The sequence below is a fragment of the Ascaphus truei genome, chromosome 12, assembly GCF_040206685.1.
Source record: "Ascaphus truei isolate aAscTru1 chromosome 12, aAscTru1.hap1, whole genome shotgun sequence".
NCBI classification, from domain to species: Eukaryota; Metazoa; Chordata; class Amphibia; order Anura; family Ascaphidae; genus Ascaphus; species Ascaphus truei.
In genome coordinates, this window is record NC_134494.1 from 36,675,464 (window position 1) to 36,696,275 (window position 20,812).

Sequence of the window (20,812 nt, forward strand, 5' to 3'; positions counted from 1 at the left end):
TCCACCTTTTCCTTAAAATAGTTAACAAAGTCCTGAGCGGAGATGGAGGAAGGAGAGGCAGCTGAGGGTGGTTTGAGTAGAGTATCAAAGACAGAGAACAGTCGGCGTGGGTTAGACTTGAGCATGTTGATTAGTCAAGAAAAGTAGGCTTGTTTAGCTTGCGAGAGAGCAGAGTTGAAACAGGATAGCATAAATTTGTAGTGAAGGAAGTCTGCGAGAGTGTGAGATTTCCTCCAGAGGCGTTCAGAGGAACGAGTGGAGGAACGCAGCATGCGCGTGTGGGAATTTAGCCAGGGTCTAGGGTTAGAAGGGCGAGTGCGGCAGAGAGAAAGCGGGGCATGTAGATCAAGAGACAAGGACAAGACAAAGTTGTAGTTCCTGACCAGGCTGTCAGGGTCTGTTGCAAAGCTGAGAGAGAAGAGGGAGGAGTGTAAAGTGGACTCAAAGTCAGGTAAGTAAATAGAGCGCAGGTTTCTGCAGAACCGGGGGGTAGATGGAGGTGGAGAAGGGGAGAAGCGAGATAGAAAGAATGAGATTAGATCATGGTCAGAGAGAGGAAAAGGGGAAATGGAGAAATTGGAGAGAGAGAGAAGTTTTTAGTGAAAACCAGGTCTAAGTAGTGGCCATCCTTGTGGGTGCTGGCTGCAGTCCACTGTTGAAGGCCAAAAGAAGAGGTTAGAGAAAGAAAGCGGGAAGCCCAGGGGAGAGAGGGGTCATCAATTTTATATATGTATTGAGGGTGTTGGGGTATTTTTATATGTATTGGGGGTGCAGGGGTATTTTAGTTATTTATATGTATATATATATACATAATACTGAGTTAAGTTATGGTGAGTAAAAAAAGTGACAAAAACCCTCCACAGGAAAGCAAATATGCAAATATAGCTGTATGCTCATCTGCATGTCTTAGGCAGGTCTGCAACCCCGCCTTTCCCCATTATCACCCAGCATACAGCACTTCCACTGCAGCAAGGGATTCTGGGAAATGACATGCAAATGAGCACACAGTGTCACTTTTTGCCTCAATAACCATTTTTAACATGGTTCCCTATAGGCTTAAGCTTGCTGCATGGTCACAGCTTCGAGCACAGCCAGGGTTAAGGTGCATACACAGAAAACCACCCACAGACAGCTGTTTCGACCTTGATGGGTCTCATCAGTGTGGGGTTGATTTTACTGGGAATGCAAGAGAGGCTTATGGGATAGGCCAAACCATAATACTGAGTTAAGTTATGGTGAGTAAAAAAAGTGACAAAAACCCTCCACAGGAAAGCAAATATGCAAATATAGCTGTATGCTCATCTGCATGTCTTAGGCAGGTCTGCAACCCCGCCTTTCCCCATTATCACCCAGCATACAGCACTTCCACTGCAGCAAGGGATTCTGGGAAATGACATGCAAATGAGCACACAGTGTCACTTTTTGCCTCAATAACCATTTTTAACATGGTTCCCTATAGGCTTAAGCTTGCTGCATGGTCACAGCTTCGAGCACAGCCAGGGTTAAGGTGCATACACAGAAAACCACCCACAGACAGCTGTTTCGACCTTGATGGGTCTCATCAGTGTGGGGTTGATTTTACTGGGAATGCAAGAGAGGCTTATGGGATAGGCCAAACCATAATACTGAGTTAAGTTATGGTGAGTAAAAAAAGTGACAAAAACCCTCCACAGGAAAGCAAATATGCAAATATAGCTGTATGCTCATCTGCATGTCTTAGGCAGGTCTGCAACCCCGCCTTTCCCCATTATCACCCAGCATACAGCACTTCCACTGCAGCAAGGGATTCTGGGAAATGACATGCAAATGAGCACACAGTGTCACTTTTTGCCTCAATAACCTTTTTTAACATGGTTCCCTATAGGCTTAAGCTTGCTGCATGCAGCTATATTTGCATATATATACATATATATATATGTATATATATATATATACACACACTTACACACGTGTGTGTGTGTGTGTGTGTGTGTGTGTGTGTGTGTGTGTGTGTGTGTGTGTGTGTGTGTGTGTGTGTGTGTGTGTGTGTGTGTGTGTGTGTGTGTGTGTGTGTGTGTGTGTGTGTATTTTTTGTATGCATTTGGGGGGGAGAGGTTGTATATATTTGGGGGGTTGAGATTTTTTGTATGTATTCGGGGTGGGAAGTTTTTGGGTATATATCTTATGGGGGAATTGTATGAGGGGAGGACGGAATGAATGGGCGTGGGGTAATTGACGGAGGGAGAGGAGAGAGGGGGTGAGTGAGAAAAAGAGGGAGTAAGAGAGAAGCAGGGGAGAGAAATACACTGGTGGTGAGTAGTATTTGAAATGGTCTTTTCATCTGGGATGAAGAACGTGCTTGCGTAGGAAATACTTGACCTTTAACTCCGTCTCGCGTAGGTGCACTTTTAACTTTGTCTTATGCCTAGAGAGACTCAAAAAAATCTATTAGTTGCATACAATACTTATTAATTTTTTTACTAAACAGTCATTGTGGTCTTGACTTTGGTACAATTTAAATTCATAAAACTTGGTGCCCCAGCTATTGCCAAACCAAAAGAAAATGGTTAAAATTATTTTGTATAGAACTCCACACTAATTACTTGTAATATAATTTCTTTGAAAAGTGCCTAGCACACTGCCAACTTTAAAAGACACTCAGCATTATTCTTAAAAAAAATAATTTCAGATTTCGTTCACCCCGGGCACTAAGCCATTTAACTTCTGGGTCAGACAGCTATATGATAAACAGCAATAATACCCCTCCTTTGTTCACATCTTATTATATGTGAACAATATTACACAAAGGATAACAGCATTTAAAACATAACAAAATATAGTTGCTTGATCTGTAGCAAAACTAACCTGAAACCTTTGGGTATAAAATTTACATTAAAAAACTCAAAACACTACTGAATATAAATATAATCTGCTATTGTTTTCTGACAGAAACCTTAAAAACACAAAATAACATCTGGTTTGCTGAGAGTTAACCTGTAACATAAGAAATTATAGACAAAGATTTAAAAACTCTTTTTTTTCCCCTCATCTCCAGGATTGCAACAAACTTGAGATAACTTTCTGGGCATCCTGCCAAAAACTTGGAACACGACAGATAATACAAATTATTAATTACTGGAGTTTAACATACAGTGCACTACAATTTGGGACAACTTAAAAATGAAGCTCCTTACACGGCCCGATACAGGATAAATAGGGACTGATATTCAAAAATTAAAACTGAATTTTTGTTAAACAGAAAATGATAGGCTTAACATATACTTTAAACAGTTTATAGTTACTGGTTACACACAAAAAGAAACAAAAATAATAATACAAACAAAAATTACCAAGACAAGGCAATGAAAACCTGTTTGATCCTGCCTGCAAACTATATTAATAAAAATGTCCCTTTCTTTTATTATCATATCCTAAAGTACAGTTAAACCTAATTTGTAGCTACAGAGCTTCCGCTTACTTTCGTGTCTGAAATGTATCTGTATCTCTGCACATTCTTCATTACTTGAGAAGGGGGGCTGTCTGGGCTACTATTCTGATTCTCTCTCTCTCTCTCTCCTTTCTTGAGATGGAAATAGAGAAGTTGGAAAAGGATGTCTTTCTGGTTTTAAGAAATCTTCGTCTGGCCAGAACGAATAAATCCTTAAAATGTACCAGTAACCGGGCTTAATTATAAAAATGGTCAATGATTTTTCCGCATTTGCCCATTCTTTGTCCTTCTCTCCATGACCAGTCAAACTCTCCCTTGCTCAGTGTTGATTAGTTTGTATTGTAGTGGGGGTGTACACCTTTAAAAATTAAACCTCAACGTGAGCAATTAATTATATTCTTTATTTAGAGACACTTGCAAGTTCCTAGATAGTAATTCTGTATACATGTAACAAACCGACATTCATATTATTCAATGCACATAAAACTTTCACATGGGTAGGATTCACTCAGACTATACAAGCACACAGGGATTACTCAATCAACCTTATTACCATATTTATACCTGAAAATCTAATAAAACATTCTGGGGGAAAATTTAATTTTTCGTACCTTGAATTTACACATAAGGCGTGGTTCTCTACCACATTAGCAATTTCTAACAATCTTTTATGCTTCCAACCAATACACCCAGTCTCTACTTGCGTCTCAATTTCTGCATGTAAACCTTTCACAAAAACCGCCACTATAAGTGGTCTTGCGTTCATCTCTACTTCCTCAATACCTCCATATGCCTATATTATTTCCAATAATCTATCAGCAAACTCACTTGCTTTTTGTTCCTTATTCACTAGCTGTTATGTTAATTTTTATCCTCTCAATGGTTAAAATAAATGAGGCAATTATAACACTTTAATTAAAAAAACAAAACCATCTCTGTCACTATTTTTATTCCTTACACAGTGTCAGTATCTGATTCTGATTCGTCCTCTGACTTTTCCCTGTCCTGTGAACGGTCCCTGGCAAGGGTTAATTCCTGCCTAGAGTCCGTCTCTTCCCCATCCGTACCGATCTGCCTGGCAGGCATGTCAATAGGGAGTGGTCTAGGGAGCCTATTCCTTTGAGTTCCCCGTGAAGCCATAAGGACTTCTTCATCGGAGACTGCCGCAGAGCCTGTGACCTGGGAAAGGAAAAGGGGTTCAGGGGGTTTGAGAACAGGGACACTGGGGTAAATTTGGGCTACCAATGGAGGTGGTAATTGTCCCACTGCCGTAGGGGCAGTGGGCAAATATGCATTTTGAGAGTGGTGAAAAATCTCTGTTGGCAGCACTTCAAAGGTGCAATTTTGACATACGCTGCAGCACATTTTCTTAACAGTTTTAACACATTTCTTATTGTTGGTCTTATACTTTATTTTGTCTGGCTTACTTCCAGACAATATTTTACTTATTACCCATGATTAACTAATAAAGGAAACTTATCTTAATACAATATAACCATATCTAAATATACGTGATATAGGGTCCCTATAGACCGCCCAGTATACAGGCAGGACTTTACCCTTCTGTTGTTTTACAGACAGGACTTTATAATTGAACCCCTGTTTTACAGCGGGGACTTTAACATCTGCTTTGTAGACACGATTCTATACCTGCTACTTGCCCATTATACAGACAGGACACTTTTACCTTCTGGTTTTTTTTTTTTAATAAATATTTCAATATTTTAGATTCATTTTCTCTTTTAAAGCAATGAAATTTAGATTTCAAAATGTGACAGCAGATAGGAATCACTTGGCCAGCATTGTCTGCCCATTTCCCCCTTTTTTTTCTCTCTCTGCTAAGATTGGACCCTATATATTAACAATTTCTAACAAGCAGCACAGCGTAATACACAAATAGCAATAAAAGCCTTATGCAGTTTCTCTAAATCTGTTCTCACAGATACATTGAATTAGTATTTATATATGATCAGGGACTCTAACTCCGATCTGTCACTTCCAGGTCTTATGCCCTGGGGACCATTTACATGTGATCAGGGACTCTAACCCCGGTCGGTCACTTCCAAGCATGTATATCTTGGGGACCCTTTTTCCTGGAGGCATAACCAGAGATTTATTATCACTCACAACTAAATGTAGGGGTCTCGTTCTGGATCAGGTGACACTGGTAATATAATACGGATAAAATGTATATCTCGTACTTACCCCAGTGAGACCCGGTCCCACTTCTTGACACCAGATGTTAATATATAATTCGTTTGTACCTGTCTGCCCCGCAACAGGCGTTCCTCTCCACGGAATTCTGAAAGCTCTCTCGAGAGATGTCTCATAGATATTCAATGTGCTGGACAGAGAACATCAGGCCTGGAGTCGAGCAAAATGAATGAGACACATGCAGCTCTTCATCAAATCACTTGACTGTTTATTAGAGATTACAAGCAGGGTTATATAGGCAAAAAGTGTCTAAGAGGTATTTTGCTGAAGCGTCTGAGAGGTATTTGATGACGTTCTCTCTACATGATTTATACTAACATAGATTAAATGTTGCTTACATATATGCATTCCATTTCTCCTAGGGAGTTAGAAAGGGAGTCTAAGGGAGGGACAAGGAGTGTGAGGGAGTAAGGCTTTGTTTGTAAAAAGCTAACAAGCTAACATTCTTCCCTTATCTTCAGGGTTAAAAGTTCTAGGCATCTTGCCAGCGCATCTGGTCAAGTTTTAAAGCATTACACTTAAACGTAAAATAGGGACAAGGGGAGACAAAATGGTTACTGAAATATATATTAACAAATATCTATCACTCAGCGACTCCCGCAGGCAAGGTGAGTTGCACGCTCACCCAGTGCCTTTAGCGCATGGGGACAAATAGAAAAATATAGCGTGCAAAATCATTTGTTCAAATAAAAATGAATACTGTATAATGGAAAAATATGTTGTGAGACTCAAAAGATAACTTTTCTATGTGACTGAAATGGAATTGGGTTGTTCCACCATTTTTTATAACACAATATTACGCTAAGTCCGATTTGTTTCTCCTTTTTTGAACTTGGATTCCATGTGAGGAGTGGAGATTCGCGGAGGTTCCTTGACACGACTCTGATATTCACCCCAGAGATATCTTGTCAGTGTCACTACATATTTTTCCGCTTTACCTATACTCGTTTTTCTTTCAAGAAATGTTTTTGCACGCTATATTTTTTTCTATTCTTCCCATACGCTATACGTAGGTACTTTTTGCCCGGAAGATCCTTTTTAGCTGCAATGGGGGCCTGTAGCACATTCTGCAGTGAAAGGGTTAAGAGACTGCGGCAGGGTGTGGGTGAATTTATGGGAAAATATTCAAATGATGGAAAAAAGGACAAGAAATGTCTCTTGCCTTGTTGAAATTTCTAGCTGCTTCAAAGTTATTGCCTTTCTTTAAGGCAAGCAATGAGATCACATTTCCATGAGTCAGTGGTATTTAGAAGTCTCAAATTCATCACTTGCAACTGAATGATACAATTCACTATTTTTCCTTGAAAATTACATTTTTGGGTGCGTAACCCTGAAATTGCACTGGTTTTGTTCCAGGAAGGTAAACTTCCCTGTAAGTCCCACTGGTTTGAAGTCTCACCAATAACAATTAGTACTTTTTCATTAAAATGCCATTGTTTGTTTGTTCCATAGATCCCAAACCTCACTGATTTATGTCCTTGGACATTAAGATTTCCTTGAAAAAATTTTGGGCACAATGGCCTTCGTCTGGATAGAGCTGTGTTTTTGTGTTCAACTACAATTTTTTAGCCAAAGTAAAATCAGTCGGATTAGAAGTCAGTATAGTGTCACTAACTTTTAGCTTAATAAGTCCCATAATAGACTTCAGCAGTCTCAATCATTGAAAACATACGGTTTCCATTAAAATGTCCATTACAATGTCCGGCCTTGACAACACCTTCTGAGGTCACACTCATTTCGTGGGAGTCTCACTCACTAAAAACAGTATCAGTTTTTATCGGCCACAGGGTATCATAAACTTGCTGTTATTTGAATTCAGAGGGCATTTAACTCAATATCACTGGGTCCCAGAACTAAAACTACATTGACATTTAGTAAGCTCAGCTCTTCCAAATATAATGTATCTTAGTACTTCATACTGTTTGTAACAGCCTCACTCTGAAATCAGAATGGGGTTTTTTTTGTTGTTTTTTTTGTAGGGGAGGTTTCTTTTGAACCCCCCAGCATGTCACTTTGGGGGGCCTTGATTGAACCGTATAAAATTTAAAAAAAAAACACACATTTGATTAGAGGTAAATCCTGTCAGTTTTAGTTAGGCAGGAAATAGTATTTATGGGGCAGTTATTGTGAGGGGCAGTTAGGAAATAGTATCTGAGGGGGCAGTTATTGTGAGGGGCAGTTAGGAAATAGTATCTGAGGGGGCAGTTATTGTATGAAATAGTATCTGAGGGGGTAGTTATTGTGAGGGGCAGTTAGGAAATAGTATCTGAGGGGGGGCGTTATTGTGAGGGGCAGTTAGAAAATAGTATCTATGGGGCAGTTATTGTGAGGGGCAGTTAGGAAATAGTATCTGAGGGGCAGTTAGGAAATAGTATCTGAGGGGGCAGTTAGGAAATAGTATCTGAGGGGGCAGTTATTGTGAGGGGCAGATAGGAAATAGTATCTGAGGGGCAGTTAGGAAATAGTACGTGAGGGGCAGTTAGGAAATAGTATCTGACTAATCTGAGGGGCAGTTATTGTGCGGGGCAGTTAGGAGTCAGGCACAGCGCACTGAGCCTCTGGGACCCAGCGTCTCGCACCGTTGCCATGGAAGCACAGCCACGGATCATAGAGCTGAGACTCAGACAGGCTGGGCCGTGCCAAACCTGCCGCCCTTCTACCCCCCCTAGCGCCGGCTTCCGCGTCTCTATGACCTGTGTTTGTAAGTGCGTCAGAGAAAGGCGGGCTCTGTTAATGGCGGCGGCGCGGGAGCCTAACAGCGGCAGCTATACCATGCACGGCAAGAAGAAGCCACACGGAAAAGTAAGTGAGGGGCACGCAGCATACTCACATAGTCAGTTACACCGAGTGTGAGGAGAAAGTCACCTGTTACCTCACTATACTAACTCATATTATTATTATAAACCCCTTATATACATATACACACATCCTATATATAATATATTATACCCCTCCCTGCCAGATATATATGTTATATTATACCCCTTCCCTGCCAGACATCCTATATATATTATACCCCTTCCCTGCCAGAGACACCTTTATATATACTATATTAAACCCCTTATATACATCCTATATATAATATATTATACTCCTTCCCTTCCAGACACCCTATATATAATATATTAAACTCCTTCCCTGCCAGAGACATAATATATTATACTCCTTCCCTGCCAGAGATACCTATATATTATATACCCCTGACAGAGACACCCTATATAATATATACCCCTCCCCTGCCAGGGACACCTATATATATATTTATTATATATCCCTCCCCTGCCTGAGACACCCTATATATAATATATTATACCCCCTTCCCTGCCAGAGACAGCCTATTTATAATATATTACACCCCTTCCCTGCCAGAGAGCTCTAAAATGAATATAACTATATACAAAATAACAGGCACTCCTATATTAAAAATAAAAACACCTATGTGGCTACTTCATGCATTCATAATAATGTTTATTAAATATATAAGACTCCACCTGGCTCTAATGACTCGGACACAACACTTATGTCAAGGTATCAGAAAAATGATAATTTATCGTCCACTATAGAAGAAGAAAAAAACGATTCGGTCCTCTGGGACCACACGACCCCGAGGAAGATCCCAGAGAGGACTTAAACTAGTTCAGCTAGTAACGACACATTTATTGTACCATTTGGTGTATTGGTTTTCTGACCCTTCCGCATAATACAGTTTAGTACGTTGACTGAAGCACCCGCTCCAAACTTTTGGATTAGTACTGTTATTTTGTATAGTGTGTGTATATATATATATCTCCACTTTCACTACCAGAGAGGTCTGAAGTTATATGTAAAATTAATAATAATATACCCCTTCATTATATAAACCAGTTGGTGTTATCATCGTCCTACACCTTCGCTGTCCGTGGATTGCATTACTATTATCCCCTATTCTATCGGAGAGGCTTGCAATGCATTCACTCATGCTATAAGCTAATCGTGTATCTAAATAATTAGACGGGGTTATGTTGAAACCAGAGTACACAAATCACCATCCTCTTTCACTGCATCATGTTTTATTCCTATTATTTTTAACAACAAAGCCTTTCAGTGTTAGGCCAGTGTATTGCTGGCCTCTGACAGTTCGTCTTATGTTTCATCTGTTCCTGTCCTTTAGTGGGAAAACTAGAACGCCAGAATGTATACTAAAAAAAAAAAATTCTATAAAGCCACATGTTAAAATAAGGCAGATTAACGTTATACTCCTGAAGAGGAGTGCAACCCATATCTTGGGTTCTAAACTAGGGCCTTTGACCCAGTCAGTAGCACGACTGCCTTATCCCCTTTGGCAGTGAAGGGGTTGATTTCCATGAATGTTCCCATTTTAAAAACACCTGCTGGAATCCAATATTTAATGTAAAATCCTGCCAGGTACATGAATCCATACTTGTAGTTTTTAAGAGGAATATTGGGCCAAAAAACCACCACTGACTGATAATTTTGCACTTCTGGTAAAAAAACAGAAATGAAGCATCACTTCCTCTTGTAGCAGGCCCGACACTGGCAGGAGACAAAAGCCACACAGGATGACGGAAACGAAAAAATAGTGCACCGACAAACCCCACATTTACATGTCTCAATTTATTTCTCATTTCAACATATGTATATATATATATATATCTCCCTCTCCCTCTCTCCGTCCCTCTCCCTCTCTCCGTCCCTCTCCCTCTCTCCGTCCCTCTCCCTCTCTCCGTCCCTCTCTCTGACCCTCTCCCTCTGTCCCTCTCTCTGACCCTCTGTCCCTCTCCCTCTGTCCCTCTCCACAAAAACTGGCATCCCTAATTTATATTCCTCTGCTAAATAACTTAACCCACCATTTTCATAATTTCTCTGCAATAGGAAGGCCTTTGAAATGTTTGGACAACATGTATTTGTTCCATTTTACTTCATAGAAATTAGGTCAACTCCAGCAGTAGTCAGCAGAGATACGAAGGCCCAGGTACATTAAGTTCATATGGCTATTTAGCCTGATGTTAAACTAAATTAACGTTGGGTTAATAGTAATGCCTATACACTACAAGTGTAAACTAACGGTAACCCAATCTAATGCTTTTCAATAGCGTAGCGTTAAATGTTTCTGGCTGTTTATGTTAATAATATGCAAAAGATGTGTTCCCCCTAACATCACAGGGATTTACGTTGGGTTACGTAGGTCACCCACCCAGACCCCGAAATATGGGTTTTGCTAGACAGGAGAGAGAGACACAGTCTATTTTATTAGAGTTCCAGGTGACTTGTATACCTCCCCAAACACACCTTTTTAATCAATATGTGGAGAGAAGATACCTGTGCACAAAAATGAACACACCTGGGAAATATGCTAATGTTAATCATTTTGAATACCCTTTGCATATCTTTCTCCCTCTCTCTCTCTCTCTCCTTCTCTCTCCCCATATTTCAGGGTCTGGATGGGAGTACCACCTTTAGGTAAGACGGGCATAAAGCCATGTTATTTCAAGCTAATTCAAATTAGTGCTAATTTAACCTGTCGCTAAGTTTATGATAATGACTTGAGCAACGGCTGTTGTTTTTGCATATAATTAATTGCCGTTATAGATGTGTTAAACTCCTAGAAAATAATGTCTGTTACTATTTTAGGTAACCCTGATTTAATAGTTTACTGCTTTTATGCCCAAATATCTTCTTTGTTGTTTTTCTTTTCTGAAGCACCTCTTCACTCAGAACTGAAGGAGTAAATGAGTTGGGAAATGTTGTAATGAATAGGATGGTTTGTTGTTGCATTTTATAAGATGGAAACATAGGAAGTAGCAATGACTTCAGGTAGAACATTTGTCTGATGAATAGAAGAGCAAAAGGAGAATATATTGTTAGAATGTGTAAATTAGGAGAAATCCAACATTTTTTACATATTTTTTGTGTATTATACAAATAATTTTGGGTTTTCTCAATAGCATCAAGATGTCAGATAGAGATTGTAGAAAAACACTAAACCTGCAGAAGGACATCCATATTTTGTATACACAAGTATGCTGAAGTGTAGTCTAATACCAAAAAATGAACAAAGGTATTTAAAAGGCTATAAAATAAATAATGTTGGTCTAAGAAAAAAGAACCTGCAGATAAGACTAGAATATCTGTAGGATAATCGGAAGACACGGCATCAACATTGTCATGTTTGGTACATTACATATCAAGTTTGAACAGTTAATGCCTTACAGTTTATGGTACATAGCTCGGAGCAGCCAATTGCAATCAGCTGGAAACTGCCCTTCATGTGAGTAGGAATTTTCCGGTGATCGAGGTGCGATGGCATCTTAAGACTATATACAAATAAGCCCCTGCAAGGTTGTTATCCAGATTTCATCCCTGAAGTAATACATTTATAAAATAATTTTAAAAAAGCAAAGTGGTAAGCAACAAACTGGGGCAGCCCACACACAGCATATGCTGTGTGTTTCCAGTAAAGGAAGAAATGGTTCTTGTTGATAGTAGGACATATAATAAATGATATTATGAACATTTTAGTGAGGGCTTGTTACTGTACTGAATTTATGAATTGAAATATCCATCTTTGCATCAAGAAGATCTTTTTATTCTCCCTTTGGAATAGCAGCTCAATGTTTTTTCTTCAGCCTCCAATATACCAACTTAAATTACATTAAATATACCTATTACTGATTGGATTGTAAAGGTGGTTATCTGATAATGTGGCGTAACCTGAGGAATGCATTATATTGAGAGGATTTCTGCTGCTAAATTTCAGTTTGGTTATGTTAATAACTTTTTCTTTTTTTTTAATAATGAGGTACCAGACCTCTTCCCTTTCTTAATTTTATATATTTTGCATAATCAGAACAGGAATGTTTGTGTTCTTTTTGTAGTGTCCGATTAATTGCAACTTCGATTTACATACATCTGTAAATAATTGTTAATTAGGAATTTCCATTAATATATCTTAAATAGGTACATTTGTATGCATAATTTGAGTTATTAGCTACTTTGGTATGGTAACTTAAGTACATAAATTGAACTAAAGTTTTGTGACAATATTGTTTCTGTCAAATGTTTGTCAAGAACAACTAATTTAAATTAATTAGTTTCCACTAATGAGTACAGGCAGTCCTCGGTTATCCAACAGAATCCGTTCTGGAAGGAGTGTTGATTAGTGAAACCGTTGTAATGTGAGTCCCATGTTAATCAGTGGCGGTGAGCGCTGGATAACTCATTCCGGCGTCGAAAAACGGCCCATAGGGTTGCGTTGGATATGCCATTCGTTCTAAAGTGAAACGTTGGATAGCGAGGACTATCTGTAATCGGAAAGCCTTTACCTTTACTCATTCCCTGTTCATAGTGTTTGCAGCGACGTTGCACTATGCTCATACAAGCTGTATGCAGTCATAAATGTCCTCATTTCTTCTAAGCTCATGTATGTGGAACTTTAATAACTCAAGAAGAAAAAAACATGATTTTGGTGACATTTCTGTTGCATAATGTATTTTACATCCTATCAGCATTCAAGTTTTCTCAGGATGTAAATCCATAAATTTTAAGTATTCATATATAGTGGTTATTAGAATACACCAACATGTATACATTTCTGAATGAGTTTTGTGTGTGTGTGTATAAAGATTTTGCTAAATCATATGTAAACAAGAGGTTTGCAGCACAGATCTGATTGATTCTAATGCTTTCTCCAGGGTACCCCACATAGGAGCCAGTAACGCCTACAGAGAATACTGTGCTAATAGGCAAAATACATACAGACACAGGTTGCACTGAACAAGTAAAATGGATCCATGTTCAGTTGGAGACCAGCTTCAAGATACCAATGAATGTCATAAGACATGCATCACTCGCCAGACCGGATTGAAGTGTTTGAAAGACCTGTCATCGAATGACATGTTGCTGCTACAGCTTCGAACCAGCATGATGACTCTTTCAGGACATGACACCATCTGCGTCCATCATGAAAAACTGTTTATTGAGCGATATGTGGACATGCAGAAAGGATGCTGTGACCCCTACAATGTGCATAAAAAAAATATTAAGAAAAGTTTACGAGTAATTGGCTTGGACGATGCAACTTTCTTGAGTGCCAAGTTTGGAAGACAGTTTGTACCTGGCTGGAAGCTTTGTTCAAGATGCTCACAACTAGTCAATGGTTATAGTGACATTGATCCTGATCGAAAGAGACATCATTCAGACGTATGTATACGGGAAACTTTCCAAATCTCTCTCTCTCTGAAAATCCAAATGCATTTGCTGACAATGAAAATGTTTAATGAGAAAATAGAGATACTTTTTATTTTTCCTTTTGGAATAACAAGATTAGAGGTGACGCGATACTGCAATTCTTGCTGTGGTTTAAATGATTTCTGTGGTTCAGAAACTGGTGCTCCTTCACAGTCTGGAAAAGTATCAAATCCTGATATACAACTTCCTCATACATTATCATCAAAAGGGGTTATTTCCATTTCAGCCTCTGCTTGCAATTGGCTAAAAACGTCTCCTGTGTGATATGGCATAGAAGCACAATTATTCGGGATTTTCTCCGGTATAATTATAAAGTTAAAGACATTTGAGTTACCTTGGCAATAAAGAGCGGGTTCTCTATTAAGGGAGTGGACAATTCTTTTAAATATGCCATCGCTAAACATTTTAAAATCCAAGATAAAAATGTGTATAGTCTGTATCAGTAAGGTTTTGACAATTTGTGTTCTACAGATTTCACCAGTAATAGATATACTGTATCCGTATCTCTTCATCCATTTGTGTAAGCAATATACGTTTTTATGTTCGTGTATCGGAGCTCACTTGGGTTCCACCACATGAGGTATGAACTGGCTATATATAATCAGACCTAATCCACGATTTTCACTGCAATTCCTTTTTATGGGGCAGTCCAAGGTAGATGTTCCAAAAATGTATATTTAAACCTTGTATCTGGCTTAATTATAAATGTAATCCTTAAAGCAACTATTTTAACATTGAATTAATTTGCAATATTGCCAATATGAGAACTTTTCTTCAACTTCACATGGCACATTCAGATGGACTTGCTTTCTAAAAATTCTGCACATTTAGGCCGCGTCCAGGCTGAGAGCGTGCGAGCCAATCAATGTAACTGAATTGTAGCAGCCATACTGTGAATGTGCACGTGGGTAGGCACGATGTGTGCAGAGACAAAAATAATTGTCTTTGTCACGCGATTCCCTGGTCACGTGCACGGTTCAGCCAATGAGGACGAACCGCTCACGTGACGTCACGGCCTCGCCATGCCCCCCATCGCGGAACCCTGCAGACCAGAAATTGCCCCAAGTACATCAAAGCGGGACGTCACTGCGCTCGCACGCGTAAACAGCCTGGACACAGCCTTAGATTACAATGGGGCTGATACATAAGGAGGACAACGTAGTTGTAATTTATTCCCTGCCACCCTCTGCAGCCACTTGTTATCCTTATCAAATTGTGAGAAGTGTGTGTATTCTAATGTGCATTGTTGCATTGTAAGAGTGTAGATGGGTAGGGCTGAGGAAGAATGTTATTGCTCGCTACAAAAATTTACAACTTTCTTCTGAATTTGTATTTTTTTATTCTGTTTTTCTTTGTGTTCAGGGACGGGCTGCCAAAGCTTTGAAGTCGTTGCAGTTTGCAAATCCAGGACGGCAAACAGAGTTCCAGCCAGAGACAAGTAAAAGAGAAAAGCGTCGTCTGCAAATTAAGACCACACCAGCCAATTCTGATAGGTTTGTTGTTTATTAACCTTATTATCCAAATGCATACAAGGAATTGTTTCCTACATTTCTATTATTTGTTAAACTTTTTATTTCATATTGTACTATTTCTTGGCCTTAAATGGCCATTTTTCACTTTTAAAAAAAATGTTGTAACACTTTTTGCCTGATTTTAAACAAGTAGTCCCCAGATCTGAATCGCAGCACACCAAGCCACAATGTTCATGAGCTGTTTTAATTTTTAAATTCTCTTATAATAGTTTGTCCGTGAAAAACAATATGGCCACTGGGGTCAGCCTCACTCTGGCAGCCAGTACAAAGCTGTGATATTATTGTGAGATGACACTGCAGCTTCTGATTAGGTGACCGCCACAGCCATCTTTGGTTTTTCTTGTAAAGTAAAAATGTTAATATCTCGGGAATCCCCAGATCTTGGAGGGCCACGATTGTTTACTTCAAAGGCCCCAGTAGTTCATATAAGATATAAAAATAAAATACTTGATTGGGAGGAGGAGGACTTCTGCTTTTGTGTTTATACACAACTACATCAGATGGCCAAACAACAATTTTCTCCACTAGGTGGCATTACAATCCAAGCTGAAATATGTGCCAATGTTATTGGTATAGCAGTGAGATTTACTTAAAGCTGCAGTTCAGTCTTTTTTTTTTTTTAATTTATTTTTTTACTTCAATAGTTTCATGTGTGCAATCTCTAATTACCTAAAGAACTATATAGCTGCAGGTCAATTCGTTCTCCATGTATTGATAGGCGAAATTTGGTGACATAATTAGAGCTGGCATATGTTTATAGTCTGCCTCTGTCACTCAGTGGAAGTTCATGAATATTCATGAGCACTCCTGCACTGACATGTGCTAGAGGGAGGGCAGGGCTGACAAAGGGGTGTGCCAGGTCTTGTGACAGGACATGAAGGGGCAGTGCCTTAGCAAATGGCTGTTAAAATAGAATACAAGAAAATTGGTCTTTCAAAGTTGTTTTTTTAAAAACAGAAAATGCTAAAAGTATTTTTTCTTACTACAGAACTGATTTATTAAAAAAACCACACATGCAGGATATTGACTGAACTGCAGCTTTAACCACATAGATTTTTAATTCCCCTATTATTCTGCAGTCTGTGTGTTATTTAAACCTCTAAGTCCTGGACTATTGTAAATAAAATAACCTTTGGTAACCTAAGCATTAAAACATATCTATCAACCATTCATTTTTGTCCCTTCATATTTTGTTCTGCTTCTTTGCCAAATTTCCTCTGAAAAGGTCACAGGAAATGCTGCTTTGATCATGGATTGATATCCAACTGAAGTAAGACGACTGCAGTAATCGTGGCCAAGTTATAGAGTGTTGTTGTTTTTTTTTTTTTTAATCTTGCATGCAAAATGGTGAACATATTTAAAAATAAATTGACAAAGTGCCATCTATATTTGCCTGTTGGGAAATACTCTGTGGGTATCCACCTTTGAAAAGAAGATGCATTCTTAGGTGCTTCAAGAAAAGTGTTGCTTGTGGTTTTAGTGCCATGCATCCTAACGTTTCCCTTCACTAAGCAAGATTGCACTTTCTCTTCTGTCCCCAATTTCTTGATCTCAGTCAAAGAATATTCCAAAGAAAAGGGTGTGATACCAAGCATGCGCTCGATGAAAATAATGTACCGATTTCATTCTTTCAGGCAAACTTTACCAGCCAAGAGTAAGGTGTACGACAGCAGTGGCGTCCTTCTTTTGAACGGGATGGATCTTTGTGACTGCTTAGATGAAGACTGCTTCGGTTGCTTCTATATTTGTACCAAGTGTGGTTCAAACAAGTGCGGCATTGAGTGCAGATGTGACCGCAAATGGCTTTATGAACAAATTGAAATAGAAGGAGGGGACATACTTCGCAATAATCATGTAGGTTGAGTTGCAGTTAGTAAGCAGTAATATTTCTTTACCAGTCTAAGGCCCTTGGTGTGTGTTCTGACACTACGTCCCTGCTCTAGAGAAGGTTTTAGTCCCATTCATTAGAAAGGAGTTGATCTCTTCTCCAGCATGGGGAAGCATAACCACGGCATATTGAACAGAAGGGATGAAGGGTCTTTAAAACTCAGATTTGTGTATTGTGCAGAATCTGAAATATAATTTTCACTGTGGCTGCAGGCAGTTTTTTGGGGTTTTTTTTCAGAGCGAAGCTACTGTCCATGAGGGGGGGGGGAAAAAGAAAAGGATAGAAAATATCTAATGAACACAGAAGTGAGGGATTGTTGTAATGATTTACAGATCAAATTAAAACTAGAGACCAATAAACTAGTAGATTCATTTTCTAAAAAGTATACAAACTATCTATAATAGATGAATTTACATAATTTGATGCTGGAAAATCTATAATTTCAGCTAACATTAAGCTTTGCTATTCGCCAGTGTTAAGGTGAAACGTTAAGTTTTTTTGTTTTCCATCTTAAAACCAGCCGATGCAGAAGTTAGCCTATTTTGAAATAGATTTGTTTTCTTGTCACTCAGTTATTGCAGATTACCGCTTCCTGACTAGACTTAACTATGAACACAGTAGTGGGTAGTAAGAGCGACGTTAACTTAAAAGAATGTTATATTGACTATAAATCCATTTTTATCCTGTTTCAGAAAAAAAGCAGTGTTGTTTATATCTGCCTTATTCAAGTGTTCATATATGCATTTTTATATATATAAAATAAATATTCTTTATTACCGTACTATTTTGTTATTCCGGGGTAAAAGAGTATTCTAGTGCTGCTGTTAGTCTTCCAAGCATTTTGGTTTTTCATTTCCAACCTGTGCTCCGTTAAGCAGGCCAGTAACGGAGAGGGTAATCAAATAATTTAAAGTTTTAGGCTTTCGAAAGAAAGTTGAAACATATATGTATATTCTATATAGACAAACGCTCTATAATTTGACACAAAAAAAGAGAAAAATAAACGCCATTTCCATTTAGCTCTCAGAAAGTATGGGTCTAAGACGAAATAGGTAGAGTTTAGCAATAATGGCCCAGCGAGCCCACAATTTCCCTGTTTTACTAGAAAAATTGCACTTTAGTTGGTTGTATCAATCTTCATTTTAAAATATAAGCCGCATCCACAAGCATAACATTTGCAGTTTTCATCAAGGTTTTATACAAGTGCATTTTTGACTAGATGAGAACCACCTGGCTATCCTAGTCTGACCCGTTTTCCTATCTGCTGTAAAACCGCCGACCTAACTTGGTCCTTGGCTTCTAATCTTAAATCTATCCCAAGAATGTCTTAATTCTTACTATATTTGCTTCCCAACCTCTTGGAGGCTATTTTACAAATCCACCCCCACATTCCAACCCCTGAGTCTGCCATCCTCCAGTTTCAGAGCATGACCTCTTGTTCTAGTATCTTTCTCTGAAATAGGATTCCTTCCTGTACTTTGTTGAAACTCTTTATGCATTTGAAAGTTTCAATCGCATCCCCCTCTCCTCTAAACTCTAGAGATTAGGGGGGGGGGGGGGTGGAGGTTACCATTTGGCACCATTTTATTAGTCCTTCGCACAATCTCCAATTGAAGTAGGTCTTTCCAGTGATGTGGTCTCCAGAGCTGAACACAGTACTGTAGGCGAGGTCTTAACAATGATCTATAAAAGGGCATCACTACCTCTCTACGGCTAGTACCTCTTACTATACAACATGGTATCTGGCTGGCTTTCCCCATGGCCATTTAGTCAGCTGAAAAAATGACTCCCTATCCTCCTATAGCAGTTGACATTCTAGTTCCTTTAATCGGTTAGAAAATCTAAAACCAGAATACAAGAAGTGCCTTGTATTGCACTTTTCAGCATTAATTTGTAGTTGCCACACTTTTGACCGTTCCTCTAATCTATCAGCTTTGATCAATCGTTATGTCCCTGCTAGTCTCCTGCACTCTAACCATAACAGTCTCCTTTCCACCCTTTTCACCTCTATTGTGCTCTTGCCTTAAACCTTTTCCCCTCACTGCCCCTTGCCTGTGGAACTCTGTCCTACTTAGTATATGCCAAGTACCTTCTCTCCTCACCCTTAAGTGAAACATTAAAACTCCCCTCTTAAATTAAGCATTTCAATAGCTTAGACTCCCGGCTACTGTCACAAGCACCCACAGTCACTCCCATCCCATATTGTGACAAAGTATTGCCATCTATGCACTTATTCCCTCTAATGCTGTCTCTAAATCTACCGACATACCACTTAGATTGTAAGCTCTCTGGGGCAGGGTTTTCCTTTCATATTGTCTGATTTTGTTTGGTGCACTTATTGTATTGTCTCTTTTGTACAGTGTGAAGTACCCTGTGGGCACTATATAAATATATACATAATTTTGTTTATCAATGGAGTCGACCCTGTTGCAGATCTGTGTCATTTGCAAACAGGAATGCCTTTCCCTCCAGACGTTTTTGTAATGTCACTTATAAAGATATTGAAGAGCAACAGCCCCAGTACAGATCCCGGAGTTATTTCATAGGTTACCTTCCCCTCTAAATTTATTTCCTTTACCCAAACTCTGTCTCCTATCATTCAACCAATGTCTTATTCATTCAACCAACTTAGAATCTACTTCCAAGCATTGTAACTGGTTAATCAGTCTTCTATATGGGACCGCGTCCAAGGACTTACTAAAATTTAGGGCAGCTCCATCCTGATCTATTACCTTAGTCATCCATTTAAAATAAAAAATAAGGGTCAATTAGGTTTGTTTGACATGATCTCCAGTGTTGACATTCATTTCCCTACTACTGGGTTGTGATTCACTCGCTGTAATTACCTGCCTCTCCCCGTCTTCCACTTGAGTCATGTGAATCTATGCTTCCTCTAGTAACCTTTATCGCAAGTCATTGCTAACAGACATGGTAGCTATGTTGCCAGCACACCCATAAGCTCTCTTACTAGATGTGAGAGGGCACCGCAGCTGGGACCCTGCAGCCCACAGGCCCTCGCAGGAGGAAATGAGTGGATCTACCACCCACCAGAGCGGCTGATTCCCGAATATCATCACACAGGCCTTTCCAAACGCCGTCGGACCACCCCTGTTCTAAACCATCTTGTTTGATGATCACTGGAACCTATATTCTCACCCAGTATTGCACCTGATGCGCTGTCCCTATTTTTAAGTATTAAATCTAGTATTGCTTAATTGGAAGTGGGCTCCCTCGCCATTACTTGAGATGCCCTCTGCAAAGTATCCAGGATATCCCTGCTTTCCAGATGCCACTCTTCTCCCATATTAGTGATGTATCTTTGCTGATGATACTACATTGTGTAAGGTACAGTAGTAGAATCAGAGCCGGATGAAATTTCTCTCCAGAAGGACTTTTTAGAGACTTGAAACTTGGACAGGTAAATGGCAGGTGAGGTATAATAGAGATAAATGTAAGGTTATACATTTGTGAAGCAAGAATAAACAGATGACGTACAAATTAAAT

General features: G+C 39.2%; 1 protein-coding gene across 3 annotated transcripts; it reads left to right on the forward strand.

Annotated features, from left to right (window-relative positions):
- Positions 1–8,300: 8,300 nt before the first annotated feature.
- ARL14EP (ARF like GTPase 14 effector protein) lies at positions 8,301–18,089 on the forward strand. Of its 3 annotated transcripts, XM_075567313.1 has the most exons (5): positions 8,301–8,443; positions 11,076–11,101; positions 13,333–13,840; positions 15,251–15,381; positions 17,055–18,089. In XM_075567313.1, exons 3-5 carry the CDS (start codon positions 13,424–13,426, stop codon positions 17,281–17,283), a joined length of 777 nt encoding a protein of 258 aa, XP_075423428.1. In that variant the 5' UTR covers positions 8,301–8,443; positions 11,076–11,101; positions 13,333–13,423; the 3' UTR covers positions 17,284–18,089. The 3 variants fall into 3 exon arrangements, with proteins under 3 accessions (XP_075423428.1, XP_075423429.1, XP_075423430.1); XM_075567314.1 differs by lacking the exon at positions 11,076–11,101 and having other exon boundaries at positions 8,330–8,443; XM_075567315.1 differs by lacking the exons at positions 8,301–8,443; positions 11,076–11,101 and adding an exon at positions 10,525–10,613.
- Positions 18,090–20,812: the final 2,723 nt, after the last annotated feature.